We start from the raw sequence: 19,140 nt of genomic DNA, 5'->3' as shown, positions 1-19,140 counted from the left end.
TACTAATTAATAATATTAAATAAAAATAGGCAAATAAAATAAAATAATAAAATAACAAATTAAAAATTACCATTCAAAATAAAAAAATCTTGTAATTTATATTACAAATCAAAAACCTCAACAACGAAGATGAGTTAACTCAAAATTTCACTTATTTCATCTAATCAAAAACCTTAACAAAAAAAATTCATCTCCACCATTATGTAACAAAATTCATCTCTACCAATTAAATAAATAACAAAATAATAAATTAAAAATTTATTTTTTAAAATAAAATTCATCTTTATTATTATTTAAAAATTAAAAATAATAATTAGTACCATATTAATATAACTTAATTATAATATGATATTAATTATTATAATAATTAAAATGGTTGGGGGGGAGGGATGGGGCGGTTGTGGGGGCTGTTTTGGCTGATGTAGAAAAATTTCAAAATTTTAAGTTGAAAAATTAAGATTTGAAGATGAAATCATGAAATAATCATTAGTGAATGTTAAAATATTGATTTAGAAACTTGCCCGATGACAAAATATCAAAAACCACCATTTGTTACTTCCAAAATTTAGTTCCAAGGCTTCAAAAACTGAGTTACATGGTATTTGGTCAAAAAAGATACTGAAAAGGACTGTTAGCAATCCCTTTTTCATGAACATGGGATCCCCATTGCATTCATGAAGATGCCCAACCTGGACCCATTATGATCACGATGGTCCGATTGCATACGTGTAGAGCAACAACAAAACTGACCCACCATATTTTCTTCTTTCTTCATTGTCATGAACCAACCATCATGATGCCTAAGCAATCCGACCTCACGAACACAAAGAGGAAAAAGATTTTGCACCAAAACAACTGGTGCACCAACAGATAGCCAAGGTCAAAAAATTTCAGAATGGACCCTCAGAATTCATTAAAAATTCTTTGAACTCAATTCAACTACGCTAGACCAAAATGGAATTTCATAACTCAATGGAACCATCAGAATTGCAAATGAAAGTTGTTATCAATTGATGTTAACCGAAGTCAACACTAGGCTAAAACTTTAAAGTTTCAATTATCCAACCAACTACTCAAAATCCACCTGAATGCCTCAGGATCCTAATCAAAGATGCTACTAACCAAAAATTGATATTCTGAAGCTAACAGAACTGATGGAATTTTCAACGACCTCTAAATATCAAAATATTGACTAAAGTCAACCCTATGAACTTCCAAACCTCCCAAAATTTAAAAACTAGCATGAAACACAACTAAACACCTCGGGAACCATACCAACTACTACTATAGATCACAAATACAATAATATGACTACAAAGAGGGGCAAAATGATCAAAATGAATCAATAGTCAAAATTTAAAATGAGGATCATTATGGGTTTTAACCGATGTTGTCCTTCGAATTGCTAAAAACAACAACCCATTTTGACAAATGTGAATGCATCGGTATTCCATCAATTTTGACTAAAAAATCGATGTAGTCCATTAGTTTTGGCCCTCGATTTTTGGGCATTCTTTAGTATGATTGTTTTCGTGGTCCTCGTTGTTCTGAATCTGATCTTTATTGCCTTGGTTTCTATTCAACGGTTAATCAATATTGGCCATGGTGATTGTTATGATGTTGATGGAATTTCTTACAAAGAAAATTTTATCAAGTTAGAAAATAGACGATTAGAAAATCAAAACAACACCGCAATTGTCATAGCCCAAAGATGGACATCAAACTATTTCCCACATGATGGTACAATTGAATTTATCAAAATGGTTTAGAGTACGTGAGTTAAATTGATCTTGTGAAGGAAATAACAATGAAATAGATCACTATAATAATAAGATGTAATGAATATAAAAGCTAGAAGATAATTAGGCTTTGTATTAGGTCTTGAGAATCGGGCATTGGAGACCTAAGTACAGTGTGTCCGTAATGACTTAAGAACTGAGGTAAGAGCTTTAATTTTAAGATAGAATCTGCCTAAGGAACGTGTAAATAAAAATCTGGATCCCTAACCTAGATGACTAATGGGTTGTAGAGAAAAAACTAAGGAATTACTTGTGCAGGGTTCGCCCCTTCATAGTACCTTGCTTGATCATTAACTCCATGACTGCATACTGATCGAAGAGAATTTAGTAAGCATATCTTATGCTCATCTTCAGTTACTGTCTCTATGTCCAACCTTATCCTTCCTAGGGATAGTCTGACATCTAGACACTTTCAAAACTTATTTTGGCATTTAGTCATAAGTCTTGAAAAATTAGGTGTTTAGACACATTTATGACATCATTCATTCTTTCATCCAAACCTACCTTACAAGTTTTAAACTTTACACTTTAGTCCCCCCACTTCATCCATTTAATATTTAATATTTTCCACTTTTTTTATATTTTCACCATTTTTTCATATTTTCTATTTTAATTTAGAAAATTGTCCAAGAAGCCACCAATAGAAGCTCCCTTTTTCACCAATAATTTCCAATTCCGGATACTTTTTTGACGAAAAATAGTTCATCACAACTGAAAATCTCCATTCCTCATCATTGCCTCCATTGTTGTTCCATCCTTTTTGAAAAAAAAAATTTCAAATTTTTTTTTACCATTTTTACTAGCTCAAAAAGTTTTTCAAATCCGCTCAATACCTCGTCATTAGATATATTTCAGTAGTTTAAAAGTCCTACACATACATTTTTCCATCCTACAGCTAGGAGGGAAACGATTATATCGAAAATCAGTTGATTCACGTCTTTGTTGGGACGTATTCATACTAGTGATCGACCAGTCATCGACCATCTATAGAGCCAAACCTTGATCTATTATCGATTTGTGTGGTCTATTATGGCAGTTGCTGAGGTAGTTGTCATGGATGGTAATTATATGGGTGCGTGGGAGGAAGTTCCCAACTGTTGGAGGTGGAAATCATCTACAAAGAAGACAATGCCCATCCCGCTGCATCGCAATAGATCGTATGATGACATGGTTCAAAGAATAATTAAGAGCAAAGAATTAGAATGCGAGCCAAAGAACATTGTGATTAGCTATGTAATGAATGGGCAGGGTAAAATACATCCCATGTTCATAAATAATGATCGGCATGTGTCGTTATACATGTTGGATATCTCTGCCGATGGCTCTAGGCCATTATTGAGAATAACTATCATTTTAGAGTCTCCGACAATCCCGCCACCACAGTCGACAATCGATGAACATGATTCATTTGAAGATGAGATTTTGGATGCTAATCCAATGGATTCGAAAGATGATTAAATGGAATTGAAAGATCTAATTTTCTCTGAAGAAGGGGTAGAAGATTGTGAATTGGGAGCACAAACCAACCACACCTTCTCCAATGAAACTACTTTTTAGGTAAATTAAATATTTAGCAGTAAAAAGGAGCTAAAATTGTTGTTGGACGTAGCAGTTGTGAGAAATTCTTTTAATTATGCTACATTGAAGAGCTGCAGCAAATTTCTTAAGGTGAAATATATTTGTCCTAGCTGCGGGTGGATGTTGCGGGTGAAGAAGTATGAATACACGGACATGTTTGTCATTTATAAATACGTCGCTGATCATAGTTACGGCGTCGAATACGCCACCCTCTGCCACAAGAAAATCTCGTCTAAAGTCATTGCATCATTGTGTGTGAACATGTATCACGAAGGAAAGGGTCCAGATACTAGCGACATTCGGAGAATCATTTTTAAGAACTTGAAAAGTAGACCAAGCTATTGGAAATGTTAGTTAGGGTTGTGATTGCCAAGGAAATGGTTTGAGGGACAGCGGAGCACGGGTATTCCTGCCTGCCCATTTTTTCATTCATGATCGACGCTCTTAATATTGGCACTACCTATTCCATCATGGTGAACAAGGTCGATTGTAGGTTTATGTACTACTTTTTATAGTTGGGCCCTTTCATTAGGGGATTAGCCCACATGAGGAAGGTTATTACGGTCGACGACACTCATTTATATGGTAACTACGAGGGTGTGCTGCTAAGCATGGGTGCATAAAATACGGAGAACCATATTTATCTCATTGCCTTTTGCGTCGCTGACAAGGAGAACGATACATCTTGGACGTTCTTCTTTGAGAAGCTGAAGTCTATTATAGTTGATGGACAAGATTTGTTCTTTATCTTCGATAGGCACAAGAGCATCGCCAACGGCATCACGAAGGCGTACAACCATGTTCATCACGAGTACTGCATGAGGCACCTAGGTGAAAATCTCTGGGTAAATCACCACTGCGGAGAACACCTCTATCTATTCTACAATGCGGCAAAGGCATATTCTCCTGAGGAGTTTAGCGACCATTTTATGGAATTCAAGAACTACTATCCCGAGGCAGCCTTTTTCCTCGAGCATGAGCTTGGTTTTGAGAAATGGAGCAGGGCATATTTCCCCGACAACAGGTTTGACGTGATGACCATAAATATTGCGGAGTCGATGAACGCTATGTTGATTGACGAAAAGGAGTACCCCGTGGCATCCATATTTAATTCGATTGCCAAGAGGTTTGGTGAAATATTCAGGAAGAGGCGTGCCTACATCCTCAAATGTAAGGATAACAAATTTGTTCCCGCTGCTGAAAAGATCTTAAGAGATAATAGGAGCAAGGGAGGCTCCTTCTATGTGGAGAACATAAGTGGGGACGAAAGGCAATACACTATGTTCGGAAGTGGCTGTACAGCCAAAGTCAACCTACTGAAAAGGTCATGTTCTTGTAGGAAGTTTGACTTGGTCAAAATACCATGCGATCACGCGATAGCCACTTTGTGATCGAAGCACGGTGAAGATTATGGTTTGAGAGTCTATGATTACTCTTTGCCCCTGTATAAAGTGGAAGAGTACCTCCTAGCGCATTCAGAATCAATTAATGTTATCCCTTTGGAGTCCGAATGGTGCATGCCATAAGATTTGCTAGACGTGAACATTATTTCACCTATCGTGGTCACCAAGCTTGGAAGGAAGAAAAAAATACGTTAAGGGCATGGGCGAGACTTTCAAGTCAAAGAGGAGGGATAAGTGTTCACTGTACAAGAAACCCGGGCACAAAAGAACCACTTGTAACAACAACAAATCGTAGTTAGTCTTGTATGAATTTGTATTTTGTAGGTCATGGCAGTGTATGTATTTTGACAAACTTTCAGTTATCTGATTAATGCCAAATTTATCGACTTAACTCTTCACCTTTTATCGACCTTTTTAAACTATCGCATATATTGTGTGTCCGGTTTATTTTTGTTATTCTTTATTTAACACATGGTATATTATCAATCTAATTTACGGTCTATTAAAAACCCTAAATATTCAAAGGGAAAGATGTGAACAGTTGAGCATTTATTACATCTTAAAAAAGTTGTTGCACGTCCAATCACATGTTGCGTCGATTGGGTATACGCTACCTCTCTTTGATTTCCACCATTCACACGTCTACCAACAAAAGGGTGGGAAGACCAAAGGGTTCTATTTTGGTCTATATAAACACCTATCTACTGCACCCATAATTTATCTTCATCACCTCAAAATCAGATTAAATCGAAAAGATGCCAGACATTCCTTTGAGACCCAGAATGAGGATCAACCGTAACTACGACCTTATCCTCCTCCGTAACAACTTCAATCGCCTCTTCTATAAACTGGGGCAGGATCGGGAGCATGTCCACCACGAACTCCGGTGGATTACCCATTTTTTACAGGCGATTGTGGAGCGAATCAACATGGAGCCGAAGGAGATGATCACCCCACCATACCCTTAGTTTAAGTTTTTTTATTCCTATTTTTTTTAATTTTAAATTCGTTGCAAGGAGAAGCTTTCATGGTTAGGAATGTTAAATGAAAGTTTCTTCATTTTGCTTTGTTTTTGCTGTAAATATAGTTCTACATCATCATTACAATGAATTATCAATGAAATATGTTTGTTTGCCTACATTCGTCTAAATTTTGCAATTTTGTTCTGATTAAATTTTTTTCAATTTCTGATGTTAGAAGATGAATCAAACGGTTGTGAGATGTGAAATTAATGCTGGTTTAATTTTTGTTTCTGGTTTAATTCTTGTTTCCTAAATTTTTTGCCACTATAATTTTACATTTTTTTCCTTTTTAGAATTTTTGCATGAGATCAAGGTAGAAGATGAACGGGACAGTTGTCAGATGTCAAATTAGTTCATATACGTTAATGGAAAACTAATATGGTCTATCCGCGATTATGTTAATTTATACAAAATTAATTGTAGAGTCATGGGGTTTATTTGACACTGGTCTCAATATCTATACTCGAAAAAATATATAATCGATGCTTCAAACAATACGGGTCCATCGATTGTGTTCAGTAAATTTCATAGACTGTAAGCCTTGTCAGTAATATATAGTATTAGTTTATTGCCCTTAGTAGCATATTTGAAAAAAAAATAACTAATCAGTAAAATAATAAATAATTAGATTTATGCAATTAAAGAGCTTGAACAAGTCATGTGGTAGTATGAGATTCCACATAAATTGGATGAGGTGAGCAATGATGTGTGAGGATGGGTAGTGAATGAACAAATTAATTCCTCACAACATACTTGTGCTTTGGTGAACATTGCCCTAAGGATGTTGGTTGTTCAACCACAACTTATCACCTCACACCTTGTTTCACCACTTTCAATTTATATGGACCCTCATACGATCATATGACTTGTTTAGGCTCATTCGATTGTATAAAATTCAATTACTTATTATTTTATTAATTAAATAGTCTTTTTTCAAAATATGTGGTAGTCATGGTCTATAAATATGTGTCATAGTCTAGTGCATGTATTAATGGAGTTGTACAAAACCTATGCTAGACTATGCTTAGTTTTGTACTCAGCCTTATATAGTCTATCATAGACTATTAACTACTTCCACAAAGAAATAACTAGACTATGATATTTATTCATAGACCATAAATAGCACATATTTTGAGAAATATTAATTAATTAATAAAATAATAAGCAATTGAATTTTATGCAATCGAATGAGCCTAAACAAGTCATTTGATCGTATGAGGGTCCATATAAATTAAAAGTAGTGAAACAAGGTGTGAGGTGATGAGTTATGGTTGAACAAATAAATTTTCTCACAACATACTTGTGCTTTGGGTAAACATTGCCCCATGCATGTTTGTTGTTCATCCACTACCCATCCCCATACATCATTGATCACCTTATCTAATTTACGTGGACTCTCATACGATCACATGACTTGTTCAAGCTCCTTTAATTGCATAAAATTTAATTATTTATTATTTTATTGATCAAATAATCCTTCTCAAAATTTGTGCTAGTTATGGTCTATGAATTTGCAGCATCGTCTAGTGAGGTTATTAAGGAATTAGCTCTTAGTATATGCTAGACTATATATCTTTTCGGTGAATCATCTATCAAAAGCCTGAAAAGACATTGATTATAAATATGATCTATGAAACAAGACCAACAGTAAAAAAAATCAAAATGTCAAATTTTTACAACGGTAATAAAGTACACGTCAAATCAACACCCAACGATAATATCTCACTTTTTTTTATATAAAAGGAAGACTATTTTTGTGTTAACAATCTCATTTTTTTTTACTTTAATTTTTGTTAGCAACTACAATGTCTCAAGCATCCCAAAAATCAAATGCAAAAGTGTCCTACATATGTCATTGTGGCAATCCAGCTATTTTTAGGATGTCACTCACCAATTGGAATCCAGGTCAAAAATTCTTTAACTTTGCGGTTGGAAAGGATAATGACAGATGCTCTTTTTTTAAGTGGCTTGACAAAGACTCACCGACGAGCAACCCATCGACATCAAATTTTCGAGGTGCTTCTAAGTTTCATATACTCCAAAGGCTTTGGAAATACAAAGAAAATAGAGATCTACTTATGACATTGCTAAAAGAAGTCGAAGATTAAAAGGATTACTTGAAAGGATCGCTAAAAGAAGTCGAAATGGAGAGGGACCAAGTAAAGCAAAGACTGATTTTGACTGAGGAAAATGAGAAAGGCCTAAAAAATTTATTATATGATTTATTATTGTTGTTGGCTTTCTGAAAGGGTGTAATAGGGATATAGCAAACTGAATAAATAGACGTAAGGTTTCTCAAATCAATCTTGGGTGTAATCTATAATTAATAGAGAATTATGTCTACATCTTTTATCATTGACCTCTATAAACCATGATATTTAAGGTAAGTAAATGTATGAATTACTCAATCGATAGTATGTTAAGTCTATAAATTATAGAGAAGAACTTCTATTATGTTTCCAATCAACCACTATAAATCAGGATAACAGCTAAACTGGTAACGCAATGCAGCCAGCTATTTAATCTAACGAGACAATGGAATAACTGAACATTATTTCATCAGTAAATTCCATCATTGACATGTCAAATATATGTAATTCAATTATCCATAAAGAACAAATCACAAAAAAAACATGTGAAATATATGTAATTCAATTTATCCATAAAGAATAAATCACTAAAAAAAAAATCATTAATAAAATTAGTTGTTCCAAATCCACAAAACTACTTATTTTCTTGATTGAGTTCCGCAACGATGCCCATCACATCTACTTCTTTTTCTTCATGTTTTTCTCCTCTTCTTCAACTTGTTTCTTCTCAGTTTCCTTCTCTTCTTCTTCTGATGGTTTCTTCTCTTCTTTAATGTTTTTAACCTCCCGTTCGACCACTAATTCTTCCTCAATTGCCTTCTCATTTTTGTCTTTTTCTTCTGATGATTTCTTTTCACCATCTTTTTTTTTCTCCTCATTTTATTCTTCTGCTTCAGCTATCATCTCCTCATCTTCTTCTTCTTCTTCTTCTTCTTCTTCTTCTTCTGCTGCTGCTGCATTCTCCTCTTCTGTTTCTTCTTCTTTCTTCTCTTCTTCACCTTTTTCATTTGTTGCAGCCATGTCTGTCACTACGACTACAAGTTCTTCGAGGTTTACTTGATGTCGGCTAAGAGGGGGGCCATCGAGGTGCACTGTATTATTTTGAAAGGATTACTAAACACATGCAACAAAATTAAATTCAAAAAGCAAAAAATAAATTAATTTACCTTCTTCTTGTTGCTTCTTCTTATTCTTCTCGATTCTCCTCAGCCTCTCATCTCTAACAAAAGAAGCAATATCCAGTAGACTTTTCTCGAGCAAGGCAACGCGCTCGCGCAGGTCATCGTCATTAGAAGTGTCTGGTGAAATTTTGAGTCCACTTGAACCAGGATGATCACAAGCGCGTGGTGGACTTGGAACATAATGGTAGCCACCCAAATCTCCGTCTTCGTCCATGACCTTCGCTGATGAAGTCAACACAGTCACGCTAATGCATCGATGGACGTATTCTTAACTTCGTCCGTGTATGTCTTAAAAGTTTTCATGTATCTTGCTCTATCTCAAGGACAGTAGAGGTAAGGTACGGGTGCACAATCTATAAAAAAAATAAAAAAAAATAAAAAAAAATTACAAGACATTCGCTAATATAATAATATTAGTATCATATCATAATAAGTATAATTTTACCTTTATGTTGTTTCCTTTGTACTTAAACGGGTTGCCTTACATTATGTTATCGCACTTCGACGTGTGCCATCGAAGAAGGCGGGGAATAGGCAGGGGAGAATCCAACTACTTGCCGGTGTACCTTCCCAGATGAGGAAAGGCCTTATATATCCAAACCTGCAATCAATAGAAGCACAAGTAAGTCTACAGTGTCTATGTATTACTGCATAAATATGTAGGGGCCTATAATAAATCAATAGGCTGGTTGATTATAAGTACCAGAAACATCCAGGGAAAGCCAAATAACGCGTACGATGCATTATTAATCTTGTCAAAATCTTCTTTCTGCTTGGTCAGATCAGTCTTCTTTTTCAGATAGCTCAAGGTCAGCTCAAAGAACTCTTTTCCCTATGGATACCCCCCCTCCCCCTGAAGAATTCTAAATCAGCCGCCATCTTAATGTGGTTCGAATCCACCTTCTTTGATGGGTTCTTTGCCAACAGCATCGCATGCACAAACCAAACTAAAGCACACTTCAACTTTTGTTGATTAATCAACCTATTACCTTTCATCAGGCTAATCAACTTTGTAGCAGTAATGCTCTTGTTCTTCGTCACCTTAAAATGAAAGCTTTGTCCATTTTAGAGGACTTTCTTCATTTTTGATTCACGAGGATATGCTAAACAATTCAGTCCCGTAATCAAGCAAATTCCTTTAAGCCAAAATAAGCTGGCTTACCGTTCAAACAAAACCAAATTTCATGTAGTTTTTTTTATACGTCGCAACAACATATAATGAACCATCTGTCCATTAAACTTAAAATGTTCCGGAATATGCCTCAAGTGTTCGAAACATGTCTTCTTAAAATCACAATACAACTTTTGTTCAACAAGAACCCGTCTAAACTCTCGATACACCTTTATTCTTGCTCTCACAGAATTCTTAGCAGGAAAAAAGCCAAGATTATCCATCGAGGTTTTTAGGCCGTACGACTCAACGGAGATATCTCTCGCACAAATTGGCAAGGATAGGGGATCCTCCTACCCGTCTCCATTATCTCTCCTATCTCACTGTTCCCTCTATCACTTTCACTTTATTCTTTGTTTTTCCCCTCGTTATCCTCAGCATCCTCACTCTCATGTGCACTACTTTCGTCATATTCGGAAATATCGGCAAGGATTCTTGATTAGGTTTCCGACTCCGATTCATCGACTACGGATTTTTCTCTTGAAAGTTTTCAAAACTTCTTCGGATTTTCGCTTCCTGCTGGTAGAAGCAGTGGAAGCAGGCCTTTTAACCACTCTATGAACTCTTCTCACCATTTATGATCTACAGCAAAAAACGAATCTGTAGTGGTCGATTTATCGACCACTGGTCTATTAAAAAAAATGAACAAATGCAGCAAAAACAAATCTGCATCTATCACCACTGGTCTATTAAGAAAAATGGAAAAACGTCTCACATCAAACATGCAATTCAAGTTCCAACTTTGGCAGTGCAATTCACAACAACAAGAACACCATTAAAATGAGTTCATTTCAGTACAAAAAATTCAAAATCAAACACAATATAACTACAAAAATTACAAAAAATTCTAATCATTATCCAAAGCAAAACCCGATTAAACATGCGAAATCGATAATGTTAACTAAAAACACTCAAATTTTGACTAATTCAACGAAGAACAGTGCAATTTTTGTCAAGATTGAAAAACCCCAACACAAAGAGTCATCGAAAAAATTACTAAAATGGATCTAGAACTGATTGGGGAAGAAAATTACACTTACTTGAGCAAGAGAAATTCAAAAAATTCGCCTGAGGAAGCAAGAATCAGCCGAATTGTTTTTTATTTTTTGAAAAAATAGGAACCAAAATCGGGAGAAGGAAGAGTTTGAGGAGAGAGAAATTTGTAGTTGAAAATATTAAATGATTTTAATAAATATTTTCAAAATTGAAAAATATAAAAAGGGACCATGTTATAATTTTAAAAAAGTTCTATTTTTTCTCCAAGTTCTAAAAATGTTAAACAAACCATGACCCCACAACCCTGACCCACTTTTTAGACCTAACTCTAAAAAATAAATGAAAAAGAAATTTGGTGTTTATGACTCAAAATAAGTTATGAAAGTGGGTAGGAATCAAAATTGTCTCTTCCAACTATACGGGTTATCCTGGTTAGGTAACCAATCTCGGTGTCATGGGTTCTGAAATTCAGAGTCAAGCTCTTGTTCCTCCGCTGGGTTCCCGGAGGAGTTCGCTCAATACTACTTAGACGACCCCTCGTGACTGGATGCGTGTGCCACATAGTCATATCTACATGGACGAGATCAATTTTTAGCTCACACAAACACAGAGTTCGTTTTCATAGTCAGTATCTGACATCTAAATCCAAAGAATTTGTGATTCATTAGGGCCATTGTACTTAAGTAACATTAAATCATTTCATCAACTGAATTTTTATGTGTAATGATTTAACATCAGTGAAATGATTTTCATGTTTGTTTTTTTTTGGGTGAAACAATGTTCCTGTTAATACTTGCAGTTTTTTTCGGTTGACAAGAGAATTCACCATGGCTATTCTTTGGATCACAGGGTGAACCCCGCTTTAATATAACAGCCTGCAAACTATACTGGTGAGATAAACCACCCTAGATAAGCCTCATGTAACAAGTTCGGCCAAGAAAGCATGTAAAGGGTTCAACATGAAACCGCGATTTAAGAGATCACCTGCTTAACCAACTTAGTCAAGGTTAATACTTGTGCGCATTGTTATGCACGGACTGTGGGCATATAATTAAAAACAAATTGATTCAATATAATTTACATTAAATGACAAAGTTCACAACCAAAAAATCTACACGGAAAGATCTGGTTTTACTGTCAATTCTGGAAAATTTATTTGCCACTGTTACAGGAGGACATAGGAATTACATATCTAAAACTAATTAGAAGCATTTTCTGTGCACAATGGATGGACCAGATTCATCGTATTCTGCCTTTGCAATCCACATCTGCATTTCAAAAACAACATAAAATTTCGTTAGTCTTTTCATCTTTTGTTCAAAGCAAATAAATTACTATCAACATGATTAAAAGAAGAAAACAAAATCTGAAAAACTCAATAAAATGTTATTCCCTCGTCATCTTTTTTTGTCAAGTATTGACGCACCCCTTACGGTTTATGGAGCCAATAAATAAAATGACAATTTTACTATTATCACCATTTGAATATAATAAATTTAATCTTTTATAGGACGAAATGTTATGGAGGAAGTAGAAGTGGACATGAAATTCTAGTATAGTGGACAGATAAAAGTGAATAGAAGGGGTGACAAATAGATGGAAAATATATATGAAGTGACTTGTAGGACCAAATGTTACCAAAATAATGCAACTCTCTATGGCTTCGTGACTAGGAACACAAAACCAATTCCATAAAAAGAGTATATAGAGACATGTATCCTATTTTAAACCCTTAATTTTAGACGCGCACCATAGATACACACGTGCAAAATCACTATATTTCAACTAATAGATGCAAGATAATTATATGAAGCAAATTGTATAATTTGAAGGACTATATGTTAACCAAAAAATTGTTAGGGTTTGTTTCAAAATTTCTACTTGATCTGAATTTTATCATAATTGTGTTTTATCTCAAAAATATTTTCTTGATTAAAAAGGACTCTTCGACCTTTATTATTTTTTCTTGGAGATCCTTTATGTTTACACAATAACACAAAAGCATCCAGAATATAGTCGTTAAAGAGGGCTATTAAGGGGAGATTATTTTTTCTATAATTTTTTCTAATAGTTCCTATTTTCATAGACTTTTGAACGATGAGGGGATAAAGGTTTTGTACTGGGATTTGCAGCACTCAGAGAGGTGTCACGATTACGTTTATTGTAGGAGTATCGATGTTGAGGAGGTCAAGGGTGCTATCCATAGGATGCGGAGGGGCCAGGAGATCGGTCCAGATGAGATTCTGGATGGAAGAGTGCTGGTGGGGTAGGTAAGGAGTGGATGACAAGGTTGTTTCACATCATTTTTAGGGTAGTAAAGATGACCGATCTTTGAGATGGAGTACGATGATTCCATTGTATAAGAACAAGGGGGATATTCAAAGTTGCAACAACTATAGGGGTATCAAGTTGTTGAGTCATATTATGAAGGTGTGGGAGGGGGTGATAGAGTTGAGGCAGAGGAGGATCGTGACTATTTTCGAGAATCATTTTGATTTTATACTAGGTCGCTCGACTACTAAAGTCATTCACCTCGTGAGAAAGTTAGTGAAGCAATTTAGGAAGAGGAGAAAGGACTTGCACATGGTGCTCATCGATCTCAAGATTGCATACGATAAAGTCCACAAGGAGATTCTGTAGAGGTGCTTGGAGGCTAGAGGTGTGCCCGTGGCATACACTAGGTCGATTCAATACATGTATGAAGGAGAGAAGAATCGTATGAGGATGGTAGGAGGAGACTCAGAGCACTTTTCTATTTTGACAGGGTTGTACCAGGGATTTCTTTTAGCCCATTCTTATTTGCCTTGGTGGATGTTTTGACGCGACATATTTAAGGGGAGGTGCCTTGGTGTATGTTATTTGTTGATGATGTTGTGATAATTAACGAGACTCGGGGAGGATTTAATGATAAGTTCGAGGTTTGAAAACAAACTCTAGAGTCTAAGAGTTTAGGTTGAGCAGGACTAAGACAGAGTACTTGAAATGTAAATTCAGTGGTTCGAGGCATGAGGTTGACATGGTAGTGGAGCTGGATTCTCAGGCCATTCAGAAGCTAAGAGAGATTGTTTCAAGTATTTTGGGATATGATTCAGGGGAATGGAGAGATTGACGAGGATGCTACGCACCGTATTGGTGCAACGTGGTTAAAGTGGTGGCTCTCTTCGGGATTCTTGTGTGATAAGAAGATGCCTCTTAAGCTTAAACGTAAGTTCTATAGAGTGGCAGTATGACATGCTATGTTATATGGAGCAGAATGTTGGCCAGTTAAGAACTCTTACTCCAAAAATTGAAGGTGGCAGAGATAATGATATTGAGATGGATGTGTGAACTTACTAGGAGAGATAGGGTTAGAAATAAGGTTATTCGAGAGAAAATGATAGTGACTTTGTTGAAAGATAAGATGTGAAAAGTGAGTTGCGATGGTTTAGGCATATGATGAGGAGGTACACGGATACGTCAGATCAAAGGTGGGAGAGGTTGGCTATAGATGATTTTAGGCGAGGTAGAGGTAGGCCGAAGAAATATTAGAGAGGTATGGGGGATGATTAGACATAACATGACCCTTGATAGGAAGGTGTAGACGACACGAATTCGGGTAAAAGATTAGTGGGTAGGAGTGCATCCGTAATAGTAGGAAGGAGTGTTGTGTTTGTATCTATATTTGTGGTTTCTTATTTGCAGTGTTCTGATGATGTTTGTGATTTCGAATAAATAGTTCATAGTATTACTCTGTCGATGCCTTGTTTCTTTTATTATCTAGCAGCAGAGGCGGATCTAGGGGCCTAGGTGAGGGTTCCCGAGAACCCAGTAACTTTCGTTCGGATCTAGTATTTATATAGAGAAATCTAGTAAATGTATAAGAATTATAAGTTAGGAACCCACAAAGAAAGTGTATTGTTGGTCTAGTGGAGTAGAGAGGCTTATAAAAGTTTTATTGACATTTTGGTTATGGGTTCTAATCCCCTTAGTTACCGTTTGGTCTTATTTTTATGTAACATGAGGAACCCATAAACTTTAAATCCGAATCCGCCTCTGTCTAGCAGTATGTTATCGCATTTTGTTGTTTATTTTTGTGTTTTTTGTTTGGTATACTTTTATTTGTCCTGAGCCCGGGGTCTATTGGAAACAACCTCTCTATTTCATATGAGGTAGTGGTATGGACTACGTACACTTTACCCTCCCCAGACCCCACCTTAGGGGAATATGCTGAGCATGTTGTTGTTGTCGAATGTCCATTGGTCAAACCATATTTTTGTACTTTTCTTTGTCTTCTTTATAGTCGTTCAAAGTTGGAAATTATTAGCTTTCACATGACACGTTATTTGATTCCATCACAAGTCTCCATGGCTTTATGACTGGGAACACAAATCTAAGCCAAAAACAGAGAGTATGAATGACAATAGATGTACTTGTTATGTCAAATTCTAAAAATTCACTAACCTGTTGGAAGGTACTTAAGGAAGCCAAAATGGAACCTCCAATCCAAACACTATACTTCCTCTCTGGTGGAGCTACCACCTTAATTTTCATGCTGCTTGGAGCCAGTGCTGTGATTTCCTTGCTCATCCTATCAGCAATTCCAGGAAACATAGTTGAACCGCCACTAAGTACAATGTTTCCATAAAGATCCTTCCTGATATCAACGTCGCATTTCATGATCGAGTTGTATGTTGTTTCATGAATGCCCGCAGCTTCCATTCCGATCATTGAAGGCTGGAAAAGGACTTCTGGGCATCGGAAACGTTCAGCACCAATTGTGATCACTTGACCATCAGGCAACTCGTAGCTCTTCTCAACAGAGGAGCTAGTTTTTGAAGTATCCATCTCTTGTTCATAGTCAAGAGCAATGTAGGAGAGCTTTTCCTTCACGTCCCTCACGATTTCTCGTTCAGCAGTGGTGGTGAATGAGTAACCGCGCTCTCTAAAGATCTTCATTAGGTGATCGGTCAGGTCACGTCCTGCCAAATCGAGACGAAGGATAGCATGTGGCAGAGCATATCCCTCGTAGATTGGAACAGTGTGGCTGACACCATCACCAGAGTCCAGGACAATACCTATATACAAACATTACACAAATGATTTAGGAGCACAATCTTTCAATCTCCAATCAAAAAGTTAAATATTCATTCTAGATTGTACATATTATTACTACTTTGACAACAAGAAATTCTCACTTTTAACACCTAAATAATTGATGCACTAGCTGCTATCAATTAACATACAACATGAGAAATACCCTGATGACCATATTCCAGGAGCTCAAACTATGTGATTGAATAATTTTTCTTCCAAGTCAAGGGTAACCCCCCTTTTTATCACATCACAAGGAGGACGTTTCGAATTTAAATTTGACATTAAAGTATTACTAGTTGTAACACAGTTTCTCCACCTATTCCTTCTAGCCGAGCCTCTAGTTCTATGAATATATCTTCAGATTTCATCAAGTGATCATGCTAACCATATAAATGAATATAGGCAATTAAATTATGAGATCCAGTTGCATGAGCTAAGAGAATCTTATTTGTTCTCTTCCGTTTTCTTTGCGGAAGAAATAATTGGAAAAGAGTAGACCCCTTGCTAAACCTTAAGATATTTCAAATCACCCTGTAGCCGTTATGATCACAAGACAATAATTCTTGCTAAGAAGAAAGCATTCACCTGTAGTACGACCACTGGCATAAAGAGATAGAACTGCTTGAATGGCGACATACATGGCAGGAGTATTAAATGTCTCAAACATGATTTGAGTCATCTTCTCACGATTAGCCTTTGGATTGAGAGGTGCTTCGGTGAGCAGGACAGGGTGTTCCTCGGGGGCAACACGAAGTTCATTGTAAAATGTGTGATGCCAGATTTTCTCCATGTCATCCCAGTTGTTCACGATACCATGCTCAATTGGATATTTCAAAGACAGAATACCACGTTTGGATTGAGCTTCATCACCAACATATGCATCTTTTTGGCCCATGCCAACCATCACACCGGTGTGACGTGGGCGACCAACAATGCTTGGAAACACTGCTCTTGGAGCATCATCTCCAGCAAATCCAGCCTGAAAAAATAGATATACACGAGATAAAAATAGGATCAATAACTACCTAATCAAGCAATAGAAAATTTTTAATGCTTTAGTATAGCGTAGCATTTGAAGGAGCCTAGGCACAAAGGTAAATTTTGCCAGCTTGTGACCACGTAAGACTTTGTACAGTAAATTCAATGTAGTCTAAACCTTCCCAGAAACCATGCGTGGTGAAGTTTAGCACATTTGGCTTTCCCTTTTTCTAAAAAATTATACAATATCTACAAATGTTTGAGAACTTCAAATTTCTTGTACGTACCTTGACCATTCCTGTCCCATTATCACAGACGAGTGGCTGAATATCCTCGCCGTCTGCCATCTCTTATATACTGCCATGATCAAAATTGAAAGCCTCAAATTAGAAAGAACTAATTATATCAATCTAATTACCACATTTGTACACTTTCAACCAAATAAAAAGTATGCAAGAAGTTTCAATATCCATAATTCCCCACATAAGCCATTAATATTATCAACATTCAAGAAGCAAATTCAAATGTCATGAGTCATGACCAAGTGAATCCACTAGAAGCTAGGATTTTAACTAAGTTCGTTCAGAGTACGTATGTATAGCATATTACATACATACATTTTTGAATTTTCCCCCCTTTTGTATAATGTGGTCTAAGCATAGATTGTATCAAGTGCAAAGGATCATTTTGATTATAATTAATGCAAAAATAACCATAGACATACTTAGGGATCGTTTGGTTCAAAATAAAATTATCTCAAAATAACAACCAGAATGACCAATCCCATAATCCAATCATTAAACAAATTTAATCCCGAATTTTATAAGGGATCAACCCCTTACCCTGTAACAAAACGACCCCTTAGTGTAGAGGCATACTACATTTGCTCAAACTATTGATAAACAAATACATTAATTTTAAATTCTAAATTCGTCTCCGAACGAGCTACCTTTGTGTACAAAAAAGGGAGCTTCTGGGGGAGGAGTAAGCAGGTGGTGCCCACGGTTGGCTGTGAGTACAAATACAAGATTAAAAGCGAAGCAAACTTGAAATGAAATCCAACCCTTCCAAAAGGCAATGGAAAGGTCTTCTTTTTAAATGCTATAAGACAAAAGAGTCCGTATTTGTTGTTGTCCCGTTAGTTTTCTATGGTATTAATTAGTCTTTGCTTTCATCTATGGTTGCCACATGTTATCTATTCATATGAGGATGCTTCCTTGGTTTAGGCCTCTCCCCCTCTTTAGCCCATTAAAGTGGCATGGCTTGCTCATGGATTAGAATTTAGAAACATTTATCTCTGAGAAGTTAAAGTATATATTCAAAAATAATCTTAATTTTGACGCATTATATGATTAGAAAATGAAAGAAATATATGGTAAGTATTACTTTTTGGATAATTCTAGCGTGTAACAGCCGAATAAGATTTGCTCAAATGTTATTATTGAGAATATGCATAAATCACCAAATCGAAGTTTGAATGTGTAGGAGCAAGCTTTAGTAGTTTGGTATTTGATATTCACTTTTAATTATTGATTATCAAATTGTTAAAATTAAATTTTAAAAATACCAAATTAAATACCAAACTTTATATTTTGTGTTTGTCTTCTATTTGTGATAACAATTGTCATGTTCGGTGTTTACTTATCATATCTATATCTATAATTTATAATATATTAAAAGTGGGAAGGGCCTTAGAAATGTTTTCCCCTATAAATAAAGGGGTTTTCTTCATTGTAATTCAACCATCAAGAGAAATAATAAGCACTCTCTCTTCTCTCTATTTTTATTATTCTTACTTTATATTTCATAATACGTTATCAACACGAGACTCTGCCAAACAAGGTGAGAT

At 35.8% G+C, this 19,140-nt stretch overlaps 2 protein-coding genes across 2 annotated transcripts; one reads left to right on the top strand and one right to left on the bottom strand.

The window, feature by feature from the left end:
• Positions 1–4,195: 4,195 nt before the first annotated feature.
• LOC107846309 lies at positions 4,196–4,768 on the top strand. The gene has a single exon (XM_016690734.2). It carries the CDS (start codon positions 4,196–4,198, stop codon positions 4,766–4,768), a length of 573 nt encoding a protein of 190 aa, XP_016546220.2.
• Positions 4,769–12,288: 7,520 nt separating this feature from the next.
• Positions 12,289–18,395, bottom strand: LOC107848369 (actin). Its single transcript, XM_016693131.2, has 5 exons — positions 18,241–18,395; positions 17,579–17,648; positions 16,899–17,292; positions 15,681–16,294; positions 12,289–12,508 (listed from the first exon to the last, which is right to left on the bottom strand). The coding sequence occupies exons 2-5, from the start codon at positions 17,636–17,638 to the stop codon at positions 12,443–12,445; spliced, it is 1,134 nt and encodes a 377-aa protein (XP_016548617.2). The 5' UTR covers positions 17,639–17,648; positions 18,241–18,395; the 3' UTR covers positions 12,289–12,442.
• Positions 18,396–19,140: the final 745 nt, after the last annotated feature.

This window comes from Capsicum annuum, chromosome 11 (assembly GCF_002878395.1).
Source record: "Capsicum annuum cultivar UCD-10X-F1 chromosome 11, UCD10Xv1.1, whole genome shotgun sequence".
NCBI lineage: Eukaryota > Viridiplantae > Streptophyta > Magnoliopsida > Solanales > Solanaceae > Capsicum > Capsicum annuum.
Note: the sequence above shows the minus strand (reverse complement) of the source record. Positions and strands in the feature narration are given on the sequence as shown.

Coding starts and splice junctions, on each gene's coding strand:
- LOC107846309 (XM_016690734.2), top strand. CDS start 4,196: ATGAGGCACCTAGGTGAAAATCTCTGGGTAAATCACCACTGCGGAGAA.
- LOC107848369 (XM_016693131.2), bottom strand. CDS start 17,638: ATGGCAGACGGCGAGGATATTCAGCCACTCGTCTGTGATAATGGGACA. Junction 17,293..17,578: donor ATGGGACAGGAATGGTCAAG/GTACGTACAAGA, acceptor CTATTTTTTCAG/GCTGGATTTGCTGGAGATGA. Junction 12,509..15,680: donor CCTTAAGTACCTTCCAACAG/GTTAGTGAATTT, acceptor TTTGAAATGCAG/ATGTGGATTGCAAAGGCAGA.